General features: G+C 40.5%; 2 protein-coding genes across 26 annotated transcripts in view; one reads left to right on the top strand and one right to left on the bottom strand.

Moving 5' to 3' along the window:
• Positions 1 to 209: 209 nt before the first annotated feature.
• THUMPD3 (THUMP domain 3 tRNA guanosine methyltransferase) lies at positions 210 to 23,900 on the bottom strand. 25 transcript variants are annotated; one of them, XM_063703590.1, is made up of 12 exons: positions 23,034 to 23,709; positions 22,632 to 22,923; positions 21,891 to 21,947; positions 21,487 to 21,791; positions 19,823 to 19,900; positions 15,296 to 15,772; positions 12,179 to 12,309; positions 8,915 to 8,984; positions 6,183 to 6,298; positions 3,511 to 3,621; positions 2,432 to 2,555; positions 210 to 2,244 (listed from the first exon to the last, which is right to left on the bottom strand). In XM_063703590.1, exons 4-12 carry the CDS (start codon positions 21,736 to 21,738, stop codon positions 2,080 to 2,082), a joined length of 1,524 nt encoding a protein of 507 aa, XP_063559660.1. In that variant the 5' UTR covers positions 21,739 to 21,791; positions 21,891 to 21,947; positions 22,632 to 22,923; positions 23,034 to 23,709; the 3' UTR covers positions 210 to 2,079. The 25 variants fall into 25 exon arrangements, with proteins under 25 accessions (XP_063559660.1, XP_063559664.1, XP_055238824.2 ...); XM_063703594.1 differs by having other exon boundaries at positions 23,430 to 23,709; XM_055382849.2 differs by having other exon boundaries at positions 23,635 to 23,709.
• The window catches only part of SRGAP3 (SLIT-ROBO Rho GTPase activating protein 3), a 382,885-nt gene continuing 379,899 nt past the window's right edge, over positions 23,724 to 26,709 (top strand). The window contains exon 1 of the mRNA XM_063703587.1: positions 23,724 to 23,922. The gene's annotated coding sequence lies outside the window, so the exon portion shown is untranslated. The remainder of the gene's footprint in view (positions 23,923 to 26,709) is intronic.

Below are 26,709 nucleotides of genomic sequence, written 5' to 3'. Positions count from 1 at the left end.
TTCATTTCCCCATCTTTTCACATTCTTTTAGTCCAGGAGACCCACTTTGAAGGTTAAAACCAAGGTCACACAATGAGTAGGTGGCAGTGTCACATATAACTCAGCTCCAGGCCTTATGAATCCTGCTTATAGCCCACCGCCTATTCTAGTCCCCAGATTGAAAAACACCATACTAGGGAAGAAGACGGCAAACTATTGCCCACTACATATTTGTATCAGTCTTGTCAAATTTTTATTGTAGTATTTAATAGGATTAAAGCTATGATGAATCAAGTAAAAAATGATTTCCTTAAAAACTAAGCTAATAGGCAAAAATACTCGCTTGTTCAACAAATACCCACTCTGGCAGATACAATACCCTGCCCTTAGTGGGGTGGAGCGGGGGGTCGGGGGGTGGGGAAAGACATCGTGGTGAAAACAGACATGGTCCTTGAACTTCCTGGTTCTGTGGGTTGCTTAATTTGAGGTTTAAATGGTTTCTCCCATCAGGTGAAAAGTTTTGTGTTCGGCCCATAAACAAAGCAGCTGTGAATTCTGATAGTGGTAAAAAGGCCAGTCTAGGATATAAAACCTTCATAAACATCTTATTTCCCATTCATTATGAAGTGTGGGGTAGGAGATCAGAGAAACCAGATGAGGATTGCTGGCTGTGCTGCTAATGTGAACTCTTCTTTCAAAAGTATTGTGTCCTTTTATTCTCAATGGAGACATCAAGAAGTATTAAGAGGAGTACTATTATAATACTAATAGGATACTGAAAATCTATACTGAATGCAGCCAGAGGCTCCAAAATAAACAATACTATGATGAGTTCCACAAAAAATCCTCAACTACTCTTTGTTCCAGGGAAGCACCATTTTCCACAAAACTCTCAAGGACTTGTTGCAACTGGAAAAGCAATTAAATGGGAATCGTGATCCAGGAGAAAATAACAACTCACATAACTCCCAAATTAAAAGTTTTCCAAAGATACATCATTTTTTTTTCTCTTGGTCTTTTAAGAAATTAGCCAACAAATACTCTTGACAGGTTTGTGTTTGGTTTTGAAAACACACACCTTAGTGTACTGAAAGAAAAACAATTTCTTTTAATTTGGTTTGTTGGTCCCACACCCCATCTATCAATGTATGTGCTATTTACAAATAAGTTCTATACAGTATTTTTGCAGTACCTTTGATAATTCCTAGACCTCTATTTTCATTCTGTGTATTAATGTGAATAACAGATGGATATTTTAATATTTAAGGCAGATGGTAAACTTTCCTATAGGTCTTGTGAGACTTCGTCTTATAGGCTGAACACCATTCACAAAATGTAATAATGCTTCATTCCTTCAGGTTGAGGTAAAGAACTTGAGCAACTGGATTAGCAAAGCTGCAAAGACAATGAAATGTGGCCTAAGATGTAATTATGTTCTCTGCCCTTCCTTTGGGCCAGGGTAGTTTTGCACTTGACACAATGGAAAATAGGCCATAAAGCCTGAAAATAAAATGTTCTAAACCCCAATCTCACAGCACTTTAGTAGGCTTTTCACTAGGCATCTTTAAAGTATTTTCAACAAAATACTAATTAAGCTACCACTTCAAAAGAGCTTCAAGGAAAAGCTCTGCTTTCTTATAAAATCTTTTTGAGACAGAGTTTCGCTCTTGTCGCACAGGCTGGAGTGCAATGGCGTGATCTCGACTCACCGCAACCTCCGCCTGCTGGGTTCAAGTGATTCTCTAGCCTCAGCCTCCTGAGTAGTTGGGATTACAGGCGCCTGCCACCACACCTGGGTAATTTTTGTATTTCTAGTAGAGACGGTTTCACCATGTTGGCCAGGCTGGTCTCCCGACCTGAGGTGATCTGCACACTTCGGCTTCCTAAACTGCTGGAATTACAGTCGTGAGCCACTGTGCCTGGTCTCATAAAACTTTTAAATTCCATCACATTACATTCACACCTTTTGCTAACCAGGATGAAGAGCCTTAAACAGGTTTAAAGAGTGCAGACTGCAGTTTTGTTAATACTTTTTTCCTCTCCAAGTTCTTTTATGCTAACATTTCCAGTGGTGGGAAGTACAGGTACTATTAGTCATCTTCATTCTTTGCATTGCCAAAGAGTTCCTCTTTCTCCGTCTTGTTCTGAAGGATGAACAAAAGCTTGAGGTGTACGTATCAGAACGTAAACTGCAGCACGAAGACCACCAACGTTCACCCAGACTGTATCCACCTTTCGCCATACGTGTCGCATTCCAGATAACGCCTGTGTACACACAAAAAACATAACAATTAGGTTGACAATCTACTTTTACATCAACCAGGATTCTTAACTGCCAGATAGGAAACCTCAGGGGAAGAGAAAACAAATCTTATCCAAACAAACATCCCCAAATCTCAAAAAGATCCCAAAGTTGCCACAGGCTGCGATTTTGAGCTAATGTGTATAGCACCTTGGTAAAGCATTTCGTGTCTTGAGTAAGTAGTACAGCTCGGCCTGTGGTAGGTGTGCAGACACGGCTCATCTCCCGTAGGCAAGCTGGATAAAGGTTCCAGTTTCTCTTCTTGGATCCCATCCTATAATAGAAGGTCTCATGAGTCAAACACTGTTGCAAAGGTACAAAATAGAAGGACTATATGAAACAAAAACAGTTTCATGCATCCTGAGGCATGAAAAATAGCTGTAGTTTTAGAAACCAGACCTTTGCCATTACATGTCTATGAAATAAGCTGAGTTAGTAAACTGCTTAGAATTCTGAATCAAAAAAATTTTTTTTGGACAACTATGTTAGTTATATGACTTGTCCTCTTAGTGAGTATAATAAGCAGTCAAACTGTATAAACCAAACAAGTGATTAGAAATCATTTAGGCCAGCTGTTTTGGTGGCTCATGCCTGTAATCCCAGCAGTTTGGGAGGCTGAGGCGGGCAGATGACCTGAAGTCAGGAGTTTGAGACCAGCCTGGCCAATATGGTGAAACCCTGTCTTTTAAAAATACAAAAATAAGCTGGGCATGATTGCATGTGCCTGAAATCCGAGCTACTCAGGAGGGTGAGGCAGGAGAATCGCTTGAACCCGGGAGGCAGAGGTTACAGTGAGCCGAGATCATACCACTGCGCTCCAGCCTGGGCAACAGAGCAGGGCTCTGTCTCCAAAAAAAAAAAAAAAAAAAAAAAAGAATCATTTATGCTGAGAGACAGAATGAGAACCAAGTCTTCTACCACCTTTTTGTGTAAGATATATAATTCAAGAATGGGCTAGAAAGTGAATTACAGGTAATTTAAAAATGAACCTCCCATGATGGTCAGGATTCCAAATGTAGTTAATACATTCCTGAATTCTCAGAAGAAACATAATGGGTGAATCCATCATGTTGTTAAGTGAAAAACAGCTCTGCTAAGTCTGCTAAAATTCAAGATTTTTTTCCTGACTTAGAATAAACGCAAGGAAAATAATGACATATTTAGAAGACAAGCAGGTACTAGTATAACAAGTGAAAGTAAAATTCATTAAAAAAAAAACCAATTCTCACCTTTTTCCAAATGGCAAATCTGTTACAATAATATCCACAGAGCCAGTTCTCAATGGCAGATTGCAGATATCCCACTGAACAGCATCTATGGGCAAGCCCCAGGAGGGTTTGCTGTGGGGACAAAGGAAAGGTGCTTCAACATACTGTGAAACATAAAGTTATTACAACAATTTTTGTTTCTGAAGAGAGACTGCTACAGCAAAACATAAAATGCTAAGGATATCAGTGATAATATCAACCTATTCAAAATTTAAGAAATGGCACAAAGGTAAAAAATAGAAGGTCAGGCTGGGCATGGTGGCTCGTGCCTATAATCAGCACTTTCAGGGGCTGAGGTGGGAGGATCACTGGACTCCAGGAATTTCAGACCAGCTGAGCAACACTGTGAGACCTTGTCTCTAAAATACTTTTTAAAAAAGTTAGCAGGGCATGATGGCACACACCTATAGTCCCAGCTACTCAGGAGGCTGAGGTGGGAGGATCACTTGAGTCCAGGAGTTGAAAGATGCAGTGAGCTAGGATTGTGCCGCTTTACTCCAGCCTGGGTGACAGAGCAAGACCCCCGTCTCAGAAAAAAGGGAAACAAACTGAAAACATGATTGTAATGCAGAGAACTGCAAAAGACAACTTTAAAAACAATGCTGAAGCAGTAAATTACATAACCGATGATACAAAAATTTAAGTTGCTGATAAAACATACACTGGAAAAAAACAATACTAAAGAAAAGATAATGGGGTGATGTATCTGAAGAATAAAGTTTGTAAAACTAGTAATAACAGGAGGCCTAAAAGAAAAACAGATAGTAAAATTGGCAAATATATAGGTAATTGTTTCAAGATGAAAAACCAAAAGGAAAATATGTGCCATGCTACATAAAACAAGACTAAGAAAAAAGTTAAGATAAAAAATATAGATGACAGAAGACAGAATGAATAATAATAAATACAAAGGATTTAAATCCTCCCCATTAAGGCAAAGCAACTGGTTCAAGAAACAAAATAATGCACAGGCTAAGAACTGAAGATAAGTCAAAGGTTATCAGCAGAAATTAAGGATTTAATTGACATTTAATGAAGAATTTAAGAAAAAAATGCAATAAAAGCAATCATTACATAATTTTTAAAGGTACATATAAAATATGTATTATAACCGCATACCAATAACTGCACAAAAGGCAAAAAATATTAAAAACCAAAGTAAAATGGATAGAAATGTACAGGTTGAGGCCGGGCACAGTGGCTCATGCCTGTAATCCCAGCACTTTGGGAGGCCGAGGTGGGCAGGTCATGAGGTCAGGAGACTGAGACCATCCTGGCTAACATGGTGAAAACCCGTCTCTACTAAAAATACAAAAAAAAAAATAAGCCGGGCATGGTGGCGGGTGCCTGTAGTCCCAGCTACTTGGGAGGCTGAGGCAGGAGAATGGCGTGAACCCGGGAGGCGGAGCTTGCAGTGAGCCGAGATCAAGCCACTGCACTCCAGCCTGGGCGACAGAGTGAGACTCCGTCTCAAAAAAAAAAAAAAAAAGTACGGGTTGAACAGACAGTGTAGGTACAAACAAGATAAAATATTCAGAAGCTAGAAAGGTACGTTTGTTTAAATGTTTATCAGTTTTAATTAAAAAAAAAAAAAGACTGGCCATATACTAGGCTCATAAAAAAAAACCCTCAATAAATATGAAACAACCATTCAAAATTAATTCATCACAATAAAACAAATCAGTATTTAAGAAAATTGAAGCCTTCCAACTATTTGTCTTAATACACGTAAAAGGATTTAATGTTGATACACAGACCAGCAGCATCAGCATTGTCCTGGAGTTTCCTGGAAAATGCAAACTCTTAGGTCCCATCCCAAACTACTAAATCAGATCTGTGTTAACAGTACTCCCAGGTGATTCACATGTACGTTAATGTTTGAGAAGCACTGTCCTAAAAAATTAGATCAGAGAGACAATGAAATATATAACCAATGACTTAGTAATAAAATAGAGGCAAGGCTATATAAACTGCAGTATTTCTATACGATGGAATTTATGTAGTGACTTTAAAGACTGTGGTCCGGGTGTGGTGACTCGTCTCTAATCCCAGCAATTTGGAAGGCTGAAGAGGCAGAATCTCTTGAGGCCAGGAGTTTGACACCAGCCTGGACAAAACAGCAAGACCCCCATCTCTACGAAGAATTTAAAAAATTAGCTGGGCATGGTGGCACATGCCTGTATTCCTAGCTACTAGGGAGGCCAAGGCAGGAGGATTGCTTGAGCTCAGTAGGTTGAGGCTACAGTGAGCCATGATCATGTCACTGCACTCCAGCCTGGGTGACAAAATGAGACCCTGTACCCAAAGCAAAAAAGAAGCCTATGTAAAAATATACTGTTTAAAATTTTGTGAAATTAAAATGAGTCTATAGAATATTCTTCCAATATGTAGGGGAAAAGACATATGAATAAGACAAATGAAAAATTGCATATGGTGGGGAAATTATCACTAAAATAATATTTTAAAAATATAAATTATTTTCAATAAACTTTAAAAATGTAAATGGAGTCTCATAGTATATTCATTTTGGTTACAATGACGTCACAATGCACTGGGAGTTTTAATTCATAAAGTCAATATAAAAAGTGATTCTCTAACTCTAAAAGATGCTAAGAAATCTTTTAAATTTTTACCCTTCTTTAATTTGGCTCTTGGTCAATAAAGATGCAATGTTATTTGCTGCTCTATTCACAGCCAGTGGATTATTATCACCAGCAATATGGAAACAGTCAGACCATTCAGTGGCCCCCTAAAAGATAAGAGTGTATGTTAAAACAAAAGTAGCAAACTGTAAAATATGATTAAATTGTCAACAAACAAAGACAATCCAGTGCTTTTCTAGAGTGGCAAAACATTGCATGTTGTCAACTGTGCTATTTCCCTGGCTGAAAATGCCCTCTTATTCTTTCTCTGCTTGCTGAACCTCTACCCATCTCTTAAGACCCAGCTCAAACCTCATGCCCTTTCAACATCAACCTTAACTCTCCAAGCAGTCTCATGTGCCCCTCCCAAAAACACTTTGTATGTACGTACCTCTGCCACTGCACTTGTTCCACGGTTAATTATTTCTTCCCCTTTATGCCTCTGAACTAACCTGGGAGCTCTCTGAGGTCAGGTCTAGTATTTTATTCAGTTCCTCATCCAGCAGTGTCTGGCACACTAAATAAATTCTAAGTTAATGCGGTTTGAAAATATTTGAGATTTGTGGTTGTGGGAGTTTACATAATCTGATATATTTGAAAATTGCAAAATAAAATGCTACTTCTGGCCGGGCATGCTGGCTCACACCTGAAATCCCAGCACTTTGGGAAGCTGAGGCAGGAGGATTTCTTGAGCCCAGGAGTTTGAGACCAGCCTGGGAACATGGTGAAAGCCCATCTCTACAAAAACACAAAAATCAGCTGGGTGTGATGGTGTGCACCTGAGTCTCAGCTACTCGAGAGGCTGAGGTGGGAGAATGGCTTAAGACAGGGAGGCAGAGGTTGCAGGGAGCTGAGATTACACCACTGCACTCCAGCCTGGCTGACAGAGCAAGACCCCAGGTCAAAAAAATAATAGTAAAATGCAATTTCCTTTGTATGATAGGCTTTTGAATGGTAACCACCATATCACTGGAAGGATTTTGTAATTATAAATAAAAAACCTGTCAGCAGAACATAAATACCAAGCTGTCACATGTCATTTGTGGAATGAGGTGACGTGACCCTAGGCCTGAACAATGTTCTATGCAGATTAACAGGTTTCTGACATGAAAGCCGGGAAAGGTCTGCCTCTGCTTAGGGGTGAGTAGCAAACACCTTTGTGTTCCTTTGTGAACAGTAACATACTTCTCATCCATGAGTGCAGTGTTTCATAACTTTTTCTTTTGCCCAGACACTTGAGGGTGATAACATACCCTGTCTACAATCCTACGATGACATCAAACAAAAGGGAAGTTGAAGTATCCCAGAATTTTGGGTGGGTGGGGATGTAGAGGGGACCTAGAGTTTGAGGAAGGCTCTCAGTGATTCCGATTCCCAAATATCCTTTTTTTTTTTTTCCTAAACCTATTTGGATTTTCAGCATTGGAAAGAATTGGGTTTTATAGCATAACACTTCTAAATTTTAAAAAAAAGTATTCTAGATCAAGTATTTTATACTTTGGTGAACAAATCTTTATATATACCTTGTCAATTTCTTCATAATTTTATTCATTTTGATCATATATCAGCTTAGGTTTTTCTACATTGACATCTGCATGTCTACTCTTACATGGAAATGGCTCAAACTTCATGTTTTAATTTTTTTCGGCCTTTATTTTTACTCGGAGCTCTGTGGTGTATTTCTTGACATGCGGTGACCTTACCTGCTATTTCATATACATATCATGATTTCATACTATAAAACAACACTCTGCTTTGTTCCCAGAATCCTTCTTGGCCACAAGAAGGACTGGGTTTTTACTGTGCAGTCTCTTGAAGCCACAGTAATTTCTCTAGCTTTCACGGAACACAGTCACATGTAGACTTCTATGATTTCAGTCTTGGATTTTAACTCCCAGAACAGATACCATTTTCTAATTACAGTTTGGATTATTTCTCCCCTTGTGGGCTTGCTTTGGACTTGCTCATCTGTCCAGTTTCTACCCAATCATATAATCTGCTGTGTCTCCCTGCAGTTTATTCAAATTGGCTGTCAGTATACTATATGGAAGAACTACTATGTTTCACACAAACTTCAGTGATTTTACTGGGAGCTCCCTCTTCTAAATTCTTTAAAAACATATAGATGATACTGATTATTCAAGGGGAATCTACTGTGAAATATTCTCCATTTAGAAAATGCCTTTCCATTTCTTGCTTTGCTTTACACAGTTTTTATGAGTCCTCTCAATATCATGGTAATTTTGAAAACTAAGAGCATTTGGTATTAAGCTTGTTAGACTTCCTAAAAAATCCAAGTAATGTTCATAAGTTTCCCCTTTTTACAACTATACTTATTCCCTCTAGGAACTTAAGTGGATTACAGAGAAGAAAATTGCCTTCCTCCAGTTTATGCTTATGCCTTCAATTATCTTTTCCCATTCAAGTCTACCAGCTTGTCTGTTACACAAAGAGGACTCATGGGCAGTTTGTAATTCTCAGCTTCCTCTGTAATCTAGTGAATAGATGTCACTAACAATGTATCTAGTCCAGTGGCACATGGCTCTTTGAAATAAGTAGTTACATTCTTTACAAAAAAGTTCCAACTTTCTATTGTTAATTGTTTTAAAACTCTTGGGTCCACTGATCCAACCATGGAGATTTCATTATGTCTAATTTGCCCATTAGGTCTAGAATATTCTGGATGTATCACTCTTATCTAAAAGCTAAAGAAATATGATTACCTCTATTGGTATTGCCCCAGTTCCACACATTGGATCGACTATTATATCATAAGGTAGAGGATCACAGAGCCTAGAGAAAAGAAAACAGCCTATGTGAAGACTCACTCAAAAGCTGAGGCTTCTATACTGATGATTCCTGAAGCTTTAAGATTGAGGACCTATCACACTAGCCCGAAGGAACACCAATCTACACATATTTTAGAAATCAATTTGTGGCCGCGCACGGTGACTCACGCCTGTAATCCCAGCACTTTGGGAGGCTGAGATGGGTGGATCACTTGAGGTCAGGAATTCAAGACCAGCCTGGCCAACATGGCGAAACCCTGTCTCCACTAAAAATACAAAAAATTAGCTGGGCGTGGTGGTGGGTGCCTGTAATCCCAGCTAGTACAAAGGCTGAGACTCGAGAATTGCTTGAACCCAGAAGGCGGGGATTGCAGTGAGCCAAGATCATGTAAGATGCAGCCTGGGTGACAGAGCAAGACTCCGTCTCAAAAATAAATAAATAAATAAATAAATAAATAAATAAATAAAATCAATTTGTAATGATATGTTGACTGTATATTCTATTACTTGGGGAAAAAAAATCATTATAACTAAATCTCCTTTGACTATCTTCCAAAATCCCATTTCACTCTCAGATGAAATTTAGTTTGCAGACATCTTAAAGTACACATGTGTACACACACACGCACACACACACACACACGCTCATGCATACTTTTAGACAACAGTGTTGTTTTCAACAGAAACCTGTATTACATTAAAAAGACTCAAAAATGTCTCAAGTCAAACATGCATCAATATAAGGTTACTGGCAATGAGACATTCAGTATTCCTTTCCTTTTGAATTTAAAGATAATCTTGATATAAAAAAATTGCTCTGTGGGACTAGGTGATAAAAAAAGGAAAAAAAAAAATGCTTTACTTTGAGCACTTAGTATTTCCTGGGCATGGACTTAAGCTCTTTCCATGCATTATCTCACGGAATCCTCAGTAAGGACCCTGTTAGATAATTATCATTATTCTCATTTTAAAGGTAAGCTGATGCAAGGAAACATGAAGTTACCTGCCCAGGGACACAAAACCAGTAGGTAACAGATTCAAGATTAGAGGCATTACTGTTAGTGGCTTAACTGTTATCCTCTTTATGAAGCATCCCACCCTGAAACAGGTCAGTAGGTTTCTTCCCTTCTCTTGTTCTTCTAATCTTTTCATGTGCTGGTGTGGGACTTATCACATGTATGATAACTATCTCCCTCACAAGACAGAATCTTGGGGGTTAACAGTGGGTTCTTATTGTAACATTGGTCCTGCTCTATCTCCTTGCTCCTACTCCTCAACACATGGCAACAGAATCCTTGGCAACCCTCTTGAGAGGGGGTAAGCACCCTGTACTCCAAGCGATTCCTGATGGTCAGGGGTGAATATCTGACCAAAACAATGTTAATCAGATCCTCTCTTCCAGGAATTTGGAACAAAGAGCTAAAAGCCCTAGGCAGTGTGGGTTGGTCGTTTGGAATTGGAAATACATAAATTTAGATGAGAAAGCATGTAGATGAGAAGAGACAAGAGTCCACAGGCTCTAAGGGGAGATAAATATGGCTGCCTACATTTCTGGTGGTTTTCCAAGATGTGGTTCCTACCCTTCTTGAGAACCAACATTCAGTTTTTCTGTAGAATCCCCAAGATTTCTCTTTATCTTTCCAATAAACCCCTCTCTGGCACAATTATCACTTTTTTATCCTAAACTTGATTACTTAGGTTTTAAATATTTGCACCCAAAATAATACTCTCTCTGTATCCCTGGTTTCTACCATATGCCTGGCAGTAGATAATGCATATTTGTTAAATTAATGAAGACTAGAAGATTTTCCTTTATCAAATGGGCCCAATTTTCTATTATCGTCATTGAATTAATATGTTAGGAAGATAAAAGATTGGAAGAGAAGGAATACAGTCATGCACTGCATGACAATCTTCCAATCAATGGTGGACCAAATATATGAATGCAGTAATTATAATACCATATTTTGCCCTACCCTTTCTACGTTTAGATACACAAATACTTACCACTGCGTTACAACTGACTACAATATTCAGTACAATAACATGCTGTACAGGTTTGTAGCCTAGGAGCAATAGGAGATACCACATAGCCCAGGTGTGTAGTAGGCTACACCATCTAGATTTGTGTAGGTACACTCCATGAGGTTCGCACAATGATGAAATTGCGTGATGACACATTTTTCAGAATGTATCCCTGTCATTAAGTGATGCATGACTGGACTTAACTACCAGGACATACCAGGCACTGTATATAATAGGTATTTTGCATATGCTTCAGCATTTAATCCTCACTAATAATCCTTTAAGTCTCACATCAAATCCATTTTGCCATCTGGAAAACAGAAGCTTTAGAGAAAATAAACATTTTCAAGTGGTGGAAAGAAGCACCCAATAAAAGAGAGAAGGGCAAAGGAGAAGGAAAGATAGGTCGTGTACTCTGAAAAGTAAAAAATTCTAGGATGATTCCTGAGTTGCTGAGTTGCTTAAAAATGTAAGTAAAAGCTCTTTCTGTTCATTTACACGTTATACACATAAAAATCTCTGCTTTCATCTTTTTCACTGCACAGAAATGAAACAGCAAAATTTACTCTTATCTCCCAACACACATATCCTTGCTAAACAGAAATGTGGTAACCTCATTCAAGAGGCAGGTGAAAACTATTACTCTCATTTTAAAATCAAGAAAACTGGGTGCGGTGGCTCACACCTGTAATCGCAGCACTTTGGGAGGCCGAGGCAGGTGGATCACCTGAGGTCAGGTATTTGAGACTAGCCTCGCCAACATAGTGAAATGTCGTCTCTATTAAAAAAATACAAAAATTATCTGGGCGTGGTGGCAGGCACCTGTAATCCCAGCTACTCGGCTGAGACAGGAGAATTGCTTGAACCCGGGAGGCAGAGGTTACAGTGAGCTGAGATCTCGCCACTGCACTCCAGCCTGGGCGACAGAGTGAGACTTTGTCTCAAAAAAAGAAATAAAGAAAACTGAGCCACCTATTAAGCAGTATTTTCAGATCACAAGGAGTCAATATTGGATAGAAGGGAAAGAAATAGATCATTAGCTTTCCATTCTATTCTTTATGCACTCTATTCCAACACAGTACCTCAAACACACATACACAGAAATCAGTATTTTGAAGGGAACATTCGAACCAAGGTGCCACTTTAAGCTGGATGGCAAACTCATTTTCTTACCTGAGCATCCCATAGGCAAGAGTTGATCTAAGAGTTGTAGGTCCAAAATGTGTTATATTTCTTCGGTGGAGACTCTCTTCAGTCAATGCAATGCCCACAATGACTTCATTATCATGGATGTTCAAAAGAACCTATAGTAAAGTGGAACAAGACAAAATAGTTTTAGGATTGTTCAAACTGCACTTAGTAATAAGACTTTTCTGACCTGGGCCGGTTCACCCCTCCTTAGGCAACCTGTTGGTCCCCCACTCCTGGGAGGTCACCATATTGATGCCAAACTTAGTGCAGACACCTGATCGGCATAGCGCACCACAGCCCAGAACTGTCTAAAAAGTTAAGACATTTAAAAAATACATATTAAAAAACCTCTAAGCCTTCAAAATATGTTTGTGTTATAAAAATTGGGGTGAAATCTGGTTGTAGCCAATAAACATAGTGAATTAAAAGAAAATAATAGATGTTAAAATGAACGAAAAAAACTGTATACTATATTATTTCATTTATATGAAGTTCAAAAATTGGCAAAACAAATTTTTGGTGGTAGCAGTCAGATTAGTGATTGCCTTGAGTGGGTACTGACTGGGAAAGGGCAAGGGGAGCCCGAGGTACTGGAAATACTTTGTATCTCTATCTGGATGCTGTTTACACATCATGTATATAAGTAAAAACTTACTGAAAACTTAAGATTTGTGTATTTAAGGGGTGCAAAGTGTATCTCAACAAAAATGTTTTAAAAATTGGTAAAGTCTCAAATAAAAAGTCTTATTACACTGAGTGCGGTGGCACAGGCCCACAGTCCCAGCTACTCAGGAGGCTGAGGTGGGAGGACAGCCTGAGCCTGGGAGGTCAAGGCTTTAGTGAGCCATGATTGCACCACTGCACTCCAGTCTGGGTGATACAGCGAGACCCTGTCTCAAAAGTGAACTAAACTAAACCAAAATGTTCCCCAATCTTTCACTGAAAGACTTCCTGAGCTTAACCACAGCAGAAGCACAGCTGATACTCATACAGCACTTCCTAATGCAAAGCACTATTCTACACATTTTACATACATGGCCTCATCTCATATTCACATCCCCTAAGCTAGGTATTATTCCCCTTATAAATGAGGATACTGAGGCACAAAGACAACTCCTCAGGAATTCCCTTTTTTTTGAGACAGGGTCTCACTCTGTCGCCCATGATGGAGTGCAGTGGCATGATCACAGATCACTGTGGCCTGGACTTCCTGGGCTCAAGCAATCTCTTACTTCAGCCTCCCAAGTACCTGGGACTATAGGTGTCTGTCATCATACTCAGCTAATTTTTTTTTTTATTTTTTGTAGAGACAGGGTCTCCCTATGTCGCCTAGGCTGGTCTAGAACTCCTGGCCTGAAACAATCCTCCAATCTCAACCTCCCAAAGTGCTGGGATTACAGGTGTGTGTCACCACACCCAGCCTCTTCTGGGATTTAAACCAATGCAGCACGGCTCCAGAAACTCCTCTGAATCACCTTGCTAACTTTTAGACATCACTGTTCTGGTTAACCTATTCATTTTATTTTTTAAAATATTTATTTTATTTTTAGTGGAGACAGGGTCTCACTATTTTGCCCAGGCTGGTCTCAAATTCTTGGGCTCAAGCGATCTGCCTGCCGAGGCCTCCCAAAGTACTGGAATTACAGGTGCGAGCCACCTATTCATTTTCAAGGCAGTATATGAGGAAAAAAAGGAATGGGGAATTAGACTCCTGATTTGACATGCACAAAAAAAGTTAGAATCAGTGACTTGCCCCAGATTCAAGTGTCCCAAAAGCAACAGAAATTGGCTCTTTGGTAAATGTATCAGCTGCTAGAAATGTTTTAAGGTGTCAGAGACTTAAATACTTTAGTTCCTATGGTTCACATGTCAATCACCCAGATAAAAGAGGATTAAGACCAAGGAAAGTAAATATACTAAAATGAGGTACCTGGCTTTGGAAATCTAGCAGAACTTAAGAAAGAGGAGAGCTGACTCTAGGATGAGTATTAGCAATGATGTCCTGATTTGAGAAGGTCAGGGTTTGTTTAAAAAATGCACTTTTTTTTTTTTTTTGGAGATAGAGTCTTGCTCTGTCACCCACGCTGAAGTGCAGTGGCATGATCTTGGCTCACTGCAACCTCCACCTCCCTGGTTCAAGTGATTCTCCTGCCTCAGCCTCCCCAGTAGCTGGGACCACAGGAGTGTGCCACCACGACGGGCCAATTTTTGTATTTTTAGTAGAGACAGGGTTTCACCATGTTGGCCATGCTGGTCTCAAATTCCTGACCTCAAGTGATCCACCTGCCTCGGCCTCCCTCCCAAAGTGCTGGGATTACAGGCGTGAGCCACTGCGCCCAGCCTTATTTTATTTTTTCAGTAGCAAAGCTCTGCAACCAAGACACACAAAAACAAAATAACTATTTTAATTCTGGTTGAATTTTATAATATGAAAGTTCACATAATATAGTAAAAGAGTAGTCTATTAGAGATCAGGCCAGGTGCAGCTATAATCCTAGCACTTTGGGAGGCCAAGACAGGCAGATCACTACAGGAGTTTGAGACCAGCCTGGCCAACAGGGTGAAACCCCATGTCTACTAAAAAATACAAAAATTAGCCAGGTGTGGTGGCATGTGCCTGTAGCCCCAGCTACTTGGGAGGCTGAGCACAAGAATCACTTGAACCAGGAAGGTGGAGGCTGCAGTGAGCTGAGATCGTACCACTGCACTCTAGCCTGGGTGACAGAGCAAGACTCTGTCTCGAAAAAGAAAAAGAAAACAGACAACTCAACCTTGATGGCTTCCATCTATGGAGCACTTAGTGTATGCAAGGTATTGCACCAAATATTTTAAATGTACCTCATTTATCCTTCAGGATAACCTTAAAGGTACATAATATTATTGGCTCCATTTGAAACAGAGGCTCAGAGACTATCTAGTCCAAAGTTACACAGTTGTGGAGTCAAAATTTGGATCTAAATCTGTCTCCACAGCCTATGCTCTTCTTAACCACACCCTACTATTTCCTCAATTTAATTGTGCATAACATTGGGTTAGTCTGGAAATTCTACAAATCTGTGACAGCATTCTTCAATCACCACAGTCAGAGCCTATACCTACCTCCACATCAAAGTTGGTCATGTCGGCCTTCCACTTAAAATAATCTTGAACAGCACCCCCAAAATCTCTTGCAGCCTCATTTGAGGTAAAGCAATGTTTCTCTCCTGCCCTGTTGCATGTGACTCTAAACTTCAGCACTTGAGGCTCAGTTTCTTCTTTTGAGCTGTCATCAGTCTCATCTTTGCAAGATGCCAAATCATCACCTATTAATGTTGATACGTCCTCTTTGATGGCTGGATTTTCATAATAATTTAAGATATGAGAATCTAAAGCATGGCTAGTGAACTCTTTTTTAACATTTCTCTGATCGATTTTGACTTCTTGTCCATTATTAATCTTCTCTTTACTTGAATTCTGATTTATCTTTTTGCGCTTTGCTTTTTTCTTTTTAAAACTGGCATTAATTTTCCACACTTTTAAGGGGTTTGACCATGGGAGTTTTCCAGCCAAGTCTTCAAAATCCTTTAGAACTTCTTCCTGTAAAGGACAGAGAAAGAAATTCATTCATTTCTCACCACTATAATCAAACAAATAAACCTCTACTTTGCTTATGGACAGTTGGTATCCATGGGGGACACTGGTTCCAGGACCGCCAAAGACACCAAAACCCAAAGATGCTCAAAAGTCCCTCATATAAAATGGTATAGTGTCTGCATATGACCTACACACATCCTCTCAAGAGTAACTTAAATCATCTCTATCTTACCTATGATACAATGTAAATGCTATGGAAATAGTTGTTATACTGTATTGTTTGGGAAATAATGACAAGAAAAAAAGTCTGGGCTGGATATGGTGGCTCATGCCTGTAATCCCAGCACTTTAGGAAGCTGAAGCAAGTGGATCACTTGAACTTAGGAGTTTGAGACCAGACTGGGCAACATGGCAAAACTCTGTCTCCACAAAAAAATACAAAAATTAACTGGGCATGGTGGCACGTGCCTGTAGTCCCAGCTACTCAGGAAGCTGAGATGAGAGGACTGCTTGAGCCTGGGAGGTCAAGGCTCCAATGAGCTATGATCACGCCACTGCACTCCAGCTTAGACAACAGAGCAAGATCTTGTCTAAAAAAATAAATCTTTTACAAAAGAGAATGAACACTGACTACAATATTCTTAAGGAAAGAAAGCCTAACTCCAAATTTTATACCCAAACTATCAGCCAAATATAAAGGTGAAAGACAAACATTTCTGAACTCATGCCATTCAACAGATACAAATTATAACAAAAGGACAAATAATGTGCCTAAAATCTATTTAATTATATCACTAAAATGAAAACAAGTGTAGGGATTGTGATTATAAAGCAGAAGGTAAATGTTACAAACTGGCATGTAAATGGGCATACCGATACCCTCATCTCTTACACCCAGAGGTCAAAGGATAGAAGTTAAAGCTGATAAATAAAATGTAAGTATATTTAAAAGTTTAAGGGTGAACACTAAGAAAAATAACTGAAAAATAAAGGAAAAAAGTATACATATGCCAATTTCATCATTGCTTTTATCAGGGATTCAAAAAATACCGTGTATATATGGTAGATAAGGTAGATAATATCAAATTGTAGTTATAAAGGTAACAGCTAGAACACACACACATAAACCTTCCAAACTATTAGAAAACACAGGCACATGAAAAAAGTAAAGACATAATGTAAAGATTTTTCAAATTAAGAAAAAGCAAAAAGTATGAGCATGAGAAAACTAAGACTGAACAGTTGTCATTATCAATAAGTATCAATGGGATAAACACAAAGATGACACTCAGTTTGAATATGTACAAGAATTTACATAGTGTATTTGTTGCACCACTGTAATAGCAAAAGAATGTGAAAAACCCTCACGCCCTAAAATGGGACTGGTTAAATTATTATACAGCCAAACAACGGAGTATACGCAGCCAATTCCAGCAATGATACTGCCAGGATCTCCAACATATAGGTTGAACATTCCTAATCTCAAAGTCCAAAATCCAAAACCTAAAATTTTTTTGAAGTGCCAACATGATGCCACACAGGTAGCTGAGATAGTGACACCTTTGCTTTCTGATGGTTCAGTGTACACAAACTTTGTTTCATGTATAAATTATTTTAAAAATCATATAAAATTACCCTCAAGCTATACGTATAACGTATATATGAAACAAATGAATCTTGGATTTATTTAAACATAGGTTCCACCCTCAGAGTATTTCTTTCTTTTTTTTTTTTTTTTTGAGACGGAGTCTTGCTCTGTTGCCTAGACTAGGGTGCAGTGGTGTGATCTCGGCTCACTGCAACTTCTGCCTCCCGGGTTCAAGTGATTCTTCTGCCTCAGCCTCCAGAGTAGCTGGAATTACAGGAGCCTGCCACCGCACCCGGCTAATTTTTGTATTTTTAGTAGAGATGGTGTTTCACCACCTTGGCCATGCTGCTCTCAAACTCCTGACCTCATGATTCACCTGCTTTGGCTTCACAAAGTGCTGGGATTACAGGTGTGAGCCACCACGCCCAACCCAGAATATTTCAAAAAACAAACAAACAAAAACCCAAAACATTTCTGGTCCCGAGTATTTCAGATAAGGGATACTCAACTTGTATATGAAAAAAAAGCATAGCGCAGAAAAGTATGTATGCTATGCTTTCATTTGTGTAAATAAAATACATTTATTCGTAAAATATCTCCAGAATAATACCCAAGAAATTGGTAATAGTTGTTGCCTCCAGGAAGGGAGCTGCATAGCATGGGGATATAGGAACAAAGACTTACTTTTCACTCTATATCCATTCAGTCTTTACAAGTTTGCTCCAAATACATGCATTAACTAGTTTTTAAAAACCCATATAAATCACAGATCTGTTCATACTTTTAAAAAGGCAGATGGAGGCCAGGCGCGGTGGCTTATGCCTGTAACCCCAGCACTTTGAGAGGCCAAGACAGGTGGATCACGAGGTCAGGAGGTCAAGACCAGCCTGGCCAAGATGCTGAAACCCCGTCTCTACTAAAAATACAAAAATTAGCCGGGCATGGTGGCATACGCCTATAGTCCCAGCTACTCGGGAGGCTGAGGCAGGAGAATCGCTTGAACCCGGGTGGCAGAGGTTGCAGTGAGCTGAGATTGTGCCACTGCACTCCAGCCTAGGCAACAGAGCAAGACTCTGTCTCAAAAAAAAAAAAAATGCGGGGGTGGAGGTGGGGAATGGGGGCCAGGTGCAATGGCTCACACCTGTAATCCCAGCACTTTGGGAGGCTTAAGTGGGAGGATCACTTGAGCCCAGAAGTTTGAGACCAGCCTGGGCAACATAGTGAGACCCCATCTCAATATTTTTTAAAAGAGGGGGGTGGGGACTAATAAATTCATGATTATCATCTGAATACTTAAGAGAACTCATTAGAATTGCTTTAAGCTTTTCTAAAAGTTAGATTTTTACTTAATACAATTTTAATCTATTTTCAGTCTGACTTTTTTTTTTGAGATGGAGTCTCGCTCTGTCGCCCAGGCTGGAGTGCAGTGGTGTGATCTCTGCTCACTGCCAGCTCCGCCTCCCGGGTTCACACCATTCTCCTGCCTCAGCCTCCTGAGTAGCTGGGACTACAGGCGCCCACACTATGCCTGGCTAATTTTTTATATTTTTAGTAGAGACGGGGTTTCACCGTGTTAGCCAGGATGGTCTCGATCTCCTGACCTTATGATCTGCCCGCCTCGGCCTCCCAAAGTGCTGGGATTACAGGCGTGAGCCACCACGCCAGGCCCTTAAGTTTGACTTCTTTTAGGCCTGGTCTTATTTTTTTCTAGGCTGGGGGTTCACACAACTTTGACTAGCTTTTGAATAACGTTTTGGAAATCAACATGCTTGCCAATATATAAAAGTTAGACAATTAGGTAGCGTATCACAGTTGTTTTTAAAAAGATTATTTCTAAGATATGTAAAACTGATAGAAAAATGTTTTTAAGCGGTTAACTCTAGAAACCTAACCAAAAAGCAGTGTGGAAAAAACCTAAAGCCTTGCTGCAATCTATTTTCAACCTTCAGCTTAGGCAGCAGCTGAATATTTAGGATTCAGACGCTAAATACATATCGGAGACAAAGCTGTTGTCCTAACAACTGAAGGAGTATTTAGATATTATTTTGGCTTTATTTCAAAAAATGAAGAAAGAGAAGAAAGCAGAGCAAAAGCAGGATGGCGAGAAGTGTTATTTGTAGAAGACACAAACTGTCACTTGTTCTTTGGTTCATGTTCTGGAAGCAATTCTATTTTGGAACTAAATATATGTAAAAGCAAAGCAAATCTAAGGTTTATATCTCTTATAAGTAAAACAAGGTGTTTTCTTCTTTCTTATAAACTTTAATGGTTTTCAATACTAATTTTCAAAAAACATCTTTTGGGATAGACTGTCAGCAAAACTCTAGATTTTACTGTAAAAGCCTCCCAGTATTCTCTATTACAAAGACTACAGTAATGCTAAACTTTCACAGACTATGAAAAGTGGAAATAATCTCTCTGTGGAAGACAGCGAAAAATCAGCCACCATGTTTAGGATAGCTCACCTTTGTTTGTTTGAACTGGTAATCTTGAAACTCCTGAACCACCACAAATAAGTTATCAACTGATCTCAGACAATGAACCTGGGTGAAAAAAAAGAAACACATTTCTGAGAAAGCTTTTGAACAGCACAAGCTAGCAACAATTAAGTATTTAAAAAATTAGGAATGACAGTTTTAAAGCAGCTACTAACTATATTTTGTATTTTTAAAATGTCCCATCTCCCTAGTTTCTCATCTCTTTGGTTACTAATCAGCTTTCCCCTAGAGAAAGGGAAAAAGGGCAGATGGAAAGAGAGAAGCATGAAGTGTTTTGTGGGCAACACGTCTTTTGTGGGAGAAGAGAAAGGTGAAGCCACTCAGGTGGGCTGTATCATATTTCCTCAATGACTTTCTATGGTACACTGTATGCTGCAATGGTTAAAAGCAGGGGATTTGAGCTCCAGTTCTGTGATTACTAGCTGAGTGGCCCTGGGGAAATTATTTATGTGTCCTAAGCCTAATGATTAATGAGGATAATAATAGTGCCTATCTTCACAAAGCTGCTGAGGGTATTGGCTAAAATATTGGATGGAAAACATTTGCTTACCAATTCATCCCACAGATATTTTCTGGGTACCTACTATATGCCAGACACTAAGAGCGTGGGATATATTGGTGGAAAAAAAAATAGACAACAATCCTTGCCCTCTCACTGCTTATGTGGTAATGAGATATATCAGCTTTATGATAGTGAGATTGCAGTTTTCTGACCTTCACTTTTTACCTTGAGTGAGTCCTAATTACTTCTGAGCAAGAATTTTTGATGCAAATTAAAAGGAAAATCTCTTTTATGTTTCATCACCAAAGGTTAAACATCTGCTATATGCTGAAGTAAATAAATACTGAGATACTTAGAGAATTTCTTAAGTTGAACAGTATTCTTTCTGGTGAATTCAATCCTCAAGAAATACTAGATCACCTCTAAAAATGTAGCAATCCTACTACAGGTTGAGCAGCCCACATCCAAAAATCTGAAACTTTTTGAGCCCCAGCACAATGCTCAAAGGAAATGCTCAGTGCAGCATTTCGGACTTTCAGATTAGAAATGCTCAACTGGCAGGCCGAGCGCAGTGGCTCAGGCCTGTAACCCCAGCACTTTGGGAGGTCGAGGCAGGTGGATCACAGGGTTAGGAGTTCAAGACCAGCCTGGCCAGGATGGTGAAACCCCGTTTCTACTAAATATACAAAAATTAGCCAGATGCAGTGGCGGGTGCCTGTAGTCCCAGCTACTTGGGAGGCTGAGGCAGAAGAATTGCTTGAACCTGGGAGGCGGAGGTTGCAGTGAGCCAAGATCGCGCCACTGCACTCCAGCCTGATGACAGAGCAAGACTGTCTCAAAGAAAAAGAAAAAAAAAAAAGAAATGCTCAACTGGCAAGTATAATGCAAATATTCCAAAACTCCCCCCGCCCCCCTCCAAAAATCTGAAACACTTTTGGTCCTAAGGGATACTGAAACTACAGTCAAAATTACAAATCAGTACTCAATAGAAAATGCAGTAACTTTAAAATCACCTGATTTGGGGCAGAGCAATGAAAATCAGAAAGGATTCCAGAAGGGTCTATAAAATGAAAAGTAACCATAAAATGATCAACTTAGAAAACTATTTTAAATATTGCTCCATTCAAACCTGTGCCAGACTTTCCACTGAAATGACAAAATATATCTTGCCACGGTCTCTGCTGATTTTGCATGATGACCCAAGTTTCTCTCTGACTTCATCTGCAGCTGTTTGCTCAAAGCCAGTAGGTACAGTGGCTCCAATAGTGACTAGAAGCTCAGATTCACTTCCGAGGTCACTTTCTGTCACTTGTACAGACTTCTGGTTCTCATGAAGGTTCACATCTAGGAGTTGGTTAGTGGCTTCTTCAATGTCACACATGTTGGCTGTGCTTCCAAGATCCCTAACACTGTCTCTTTAAAAGCAGTACTGTCCTTTAAAAGAAATAAAGCCCAAATATTATCATCTCATATTTCAGTTATAATTAAAAACATGGGCTCTGGAGGGCAGGAAGAACAAGCAAGGCAACACACCTGATAAATAGTCACCAAAGTAAAAAGGGTTGAATAAACATGGACACAGAGTGCAGGCTGTAAAACATGATGTTATTATTAAAGAAGCAATACAGATACCATGGGAGAAAAAGAGACAAGAAGTATTTCCATAGCATGCGATAGAAACTGCAGATCACATTCAAATCCATTTCTGCATCTAGATGTTAAGAACATGGTTAGTTAGGAATATAGGGCTTGGCTGGGCGTGGTGGCTCACACCTGTAATCCCAGCACTTTGGGAGGCCGAGGCAGGCAGATCGCCTGAGGTCAGGAGTTCAAGACCAGCCTGGCCCACATGGTGAAACCCCGTCTCTACTAAAAATACAAACATTAGCCAGGCGTGGTGGTGGGAGCCTGTAATCCCAGCTACTTGGGAGGCTGAGGGAGGAGAATTGCTTGAATCCGGGAGGTGGAGATTGCAGCGAGCTGAGATCATGCCACTGCACTCCAGCCGGGGTAATAGAACAAGACTCTGTCTCAAAAAAATAAACAAATAAATAAAATAAATAATAATAATAATAATAATAATATGGGGCTTCTGGAGTTTCAGATAGATACAGGTTTGAATTCTTGCCTCCACCATCATAGGTTGAATGACTTATGGCAAATTAATTCTCCCAAACCTTCAAATGTAATTAAGTAATTAGTAATCCCTCTTTCCTAGAGTCGTTAGGAGACAAGTGAGAGTAGTACATGGTTAGGCCAATAATTAAAACTTACTAATAGGCTATCTATCTTCTTCCCTCCTGTGAAATAGCATTTCATGCATTTAAAAATGATTAACTGGGCTGGGCACACTGGCTCATGCCTGTAATCCCAGCACTTTGGGGAGCTGAGGTGAGTAGATTGCTTGAGGCCAAGAGTTCGAGACCAATCTGCGTAAGATGGCAAAATCTCATCTCTACCAAAAACACAAAAAATAGCTGGGCGTGGTGGTGGGCGCCTGGAGTCCAGCTACTTGGGAGGCTGAGGTGGGAGGACTGCACTCCAGCCTGGGTGACACAGTGAGGCCCTGTCTCAAAAAAAAAAAAAAAAAAAAGAAAAGAAAAAATTAAAAATGAAAATGGTTAACTGAATACTTACTATCTAATGATTACAAATATTCAAACGCCTACTACTTGCCAGGCTCTGGGATCCATAGATGGGCATCAGGAGAGAGATCTTGGAAGTAATCCGAAATAGTAAAACAAATTTCCTATGCATAAGCTTTTGTGTGTGCTTGGGGTGGGGGCCGGGGGAAGTATTAGAGAGGTGGAGGGGCCATAGCTTACACGAGATTTTCAAAAGGTCTGTGACTCAAAATAACTTAAGTGAGTACAGAATACCTATAATGTCCTTGTGCTGTGCCAGCGATACACGACAGTGTTTAACACTACGTCAGTTCCCGCCGTTAAAAAGCTGACAGTCACTGTGAATACAATCTCCATCTTCTAAAAAATGCAGCTGAGGTCAGCTAAAGGACGCGTTCCGCACAAGTTCAGAGAGCCAATGAGAGGCGCAGAATGAAAGAGAACTCACGTCTCCCAACTCCCACCTACGGGGCCCGGGAATCCTAGGGAGCGGGTAAAAGCCTGGGAGAGGGAGCAAGATGGGCTCCGCCACGAGATCCGGCTGAAGTCCAGCTCGGCGCCGGCCTCAACTGCAAGAGGAAGGCCACCCCTCTCTCCCCAAGCTGAAACACCAGAAGAGCCACATTCGGCCGTTCCCAACCGCCGCCAGTTACCGGCCGCCAGCGAAGACCCTTTCAGCTCCCGCACTCCATTGGCCTCCTGCGGTCAGGTCACGCCGCCGGAAGCCGCCCCCGGAAACGGAAGTCAGGCTACGAGTCACGGTGGCTCCGCGCTGGCGGCGGGTTCCCCAACAAGGTCTTGGGGAAAGGAGCATGCGCTGGAATCTGTGTGCTGTTGGTTTTGAGGATCTTCAGTAAGCTGAAAGCGGAGAGTCAGGGGCCTTGTGTCCTACCATGGTATTTGCTAACGTTTAGAGAGTGCTTCCCCTTGCCGAGCACTGGGTAAGCGCTTCACATGCGTCATCTCATTTGGAACAAGTCTCTTTTGTTCTGGCACCTATGAAGTGGCAGAGGCTGATTTCTGTTTTTTTTTTTTTTTTTTTTTTTTTGAGACGGAGTCTTGCTCTGTTGCCCAGGCTGGAGTGCAGTGGCGTGATCTCAGCTCACTGTAAGCTCCGCCTCCCAGGTTCATGCCATTCTCCTGCCTCAGCCTCCCGAGCAGCTGGGACTACAGGCGCCCGCCACCACGCGATTTCTGTTTTAAAGCTGGAGACATCGAGTCTCTCCAGCTTATTTAAATACCTTTCCCAAAATGTCATGCCACTAGTTCCTGATTTCTGTATTGCCATCATTATTTTAGCACTGTTTACTTCATATTTTTCTTTAGTTTAAAAAAAATAGAAATAGTGGGGCTCACTATGTTGCCTAAGCTGGTCTCGAACATCTGGGCTCAAGTGATTCTTCTATCTAGCCCTCCTAAAGTGCTGGGATTACATGCATGAGCCACTGTGCCCAATCAGATGAACTTTATTTCTCATAAAGGGTTGAACCTGGCCGGGCACAGTGGCTCATGCCTGTAATCCCAGCACTTTGGGAGGCTGAGGCGGGTGGATCACTTGAGGTCAGGAGTTTGAGGCCAGCCTGGCCAACATGGTGAAACTCCGTCTCTACTAAAAATACAAAAGTTAGCTGGATGTGGTGGACTGCACCTGTAGTCCTAGCTACTTGGGAAGATGAAGCAGGAGAGTTGCTTGAACCCAGGAGGCAGAGGTTGCAGGGAGCCAAGATTGTGCCACTGCACTCCAGTCTGGGAGCAAGACATCACCTCAAAAAAAAAAAAAAAAAAAGAAAGAGTTGAACCTGCATGGTAGCCATTTTGACAGACTGGGAAGCCTAGCTTCCAGTCAGAAGCCAAAAACAGGCACTTCCAGGGTTGGAAGAATAAGACAGGGGTTTATGCTAAACACAGTGGCCAAATATACATGTTAAATAAACTGTAAGAGGGGTCACGAATATTTATGAAAGGAGCAATTTGTGCATGTGCAGTTGAGCTTCATGCCTCTCTGTGGATCCCATGTTTAAAAAATGGTGGTCTTAGCATGATCCAAGGGTAGAGTTTTCTACCGCTTGACTTCAAAAGGTGAAGCAGGGGACGTGAAAACCCTCACTGCACGTCCTCTGTAGACTGGCCAGAACCACTCCCTGGATGGTGGGTGATCTCTTATCAGGAAGGAATGCTAGTCGGTTGTTCTATTGAAACTGCAAATGGGAGGGTCAGCATCAGGCTGGTGGAGTGAGTCTTTCAAAAGGGCTGGTTTCTGTTTAACCCTTAGGAAACAAAATCTAATGGTGATTATAGAGGGAGGGGTTATAAAGAGGTGTGTCCGACTTCCCATCCTGTCATGAGTAGGAACTCAGCTTCCCAGTTTTTTCTAGGGTCTCCTTGGCCAAGAGAGGGCCTGTTCAGTCAGTTGGGGGGCATAGAATTTTATTTTTATTTTTCAGTTGACAAAAGTTAACTTATTGTAAAAGGAACCCAACAACAAAAAGATAAACCGAATTTAAAACAAAACCAAAAAGAACACAATTTATAAATGTGCAAAGGGGCTGGGAGTGGTGGCTCATGCCTGTGGTCCCAGCGCTTTGGGAGGCTGAGGTGAGTGGATCGCTTGAGCTCAGGAGTTTGAGACTAGCTCTGGCAACATGGCAAAACTCTGTCGCTACAAAAAAATAACAAAAATTAGCTAGGCATGGTGACACTCACCTGTAGTCCCAGCTACTCGGGAGGCTGAGACAGGAGAATAGCTTGAGCTGGGGAGGTTGAGGCTGTAGTAAGTTATGATCACATCACTGCACTTCAGCCCAGGTGACAGAGTGAGACCTTGTCTCAAAAATAAAATGAAAAATATGTAAAGGGCTTGAATAGATATTTCTCCAAAAGATAGACAAATGGCCAATAAGCACATGAAAAGATGCTGAACATCATTAGTCATTAGGGAATTGCAAATTAATCACAATGGGATACTCATCAAAATGACTAAAAGTAAAAAACAAAAAATCAACAGTTCCAAATTCTAATGAGTATGTGGGGCAGTGGAGCACTTATACATTGCTGATGAAAATACAAAATGATATATGCCCTGGTATGTTTTAGCTCTGTGACCCCACCTAAATTTCATCTTGAATTATACTCCCATAATTCTCATATATTGTGGGAGGGACCCAGTGGGAGATGATTGAATCATGGGGGTGATTCCCTGCATACTGTTCTTGTGGTAGTGAATAAGTCTCACAAGATCTGATGGTTTGATAAGAGGTTTCCACTTCCGCTTCTCCCATTCTTTTTCTTGCCGCCGCCATGTAAGAAGTGCCTTTCACCTTCCACCATGATTGTGAGGCCTCCCTAGCCACATGGAACTGTAAATCCATTAAACCTCTTTCTTTTGCAAATTGCCCAGTCTTGGGTATGTCTCTATCAGCAGTGTGAAAATGGACTAATACACGTCCATTGGAAAACAATTTAGCCTTTCGTCAAAAAATTAAACATAGAACACATTACTCACCAATTCCACTACAGATGCTTTCTGACTTAGGATGGTTTGACTTACAATTTTTTGACTTTACAATGGGCTTATGGGTTATAATGCATTTTTAACTTACACTATTTTCTGCGTATGGTGGGTTTATTGGGATATAATCCCACTGTAAGTCAAGGAACATCTGTAATAGCTTTATACCCAAGAAGACTGAAAACAGGTGTTCAAACAAAAACTTGTACACAAACTGGGC

The sequence above is a fragment of the Gorilla gorilla genome, chromosome 2, assembly GCF_029281585.2.
Source record: "Gorilla gorilla gorilla isolate KB3781 chromosome 2, NHGRI_mGorGor1-v2.1_pri, whole genome shotgun sequence".
NCBI classification, from domain to species: Eukaryota; Metazoa; Chordata; class Mammalia; order Primates; family Hominidae; genus Gorilla; species Gorilla gorilla.
The sequence above is the reverse complement of the archived record's forward strand: the minus strand, read 5'-3'. Positions and strand labels throughout refer to the sequence as shown.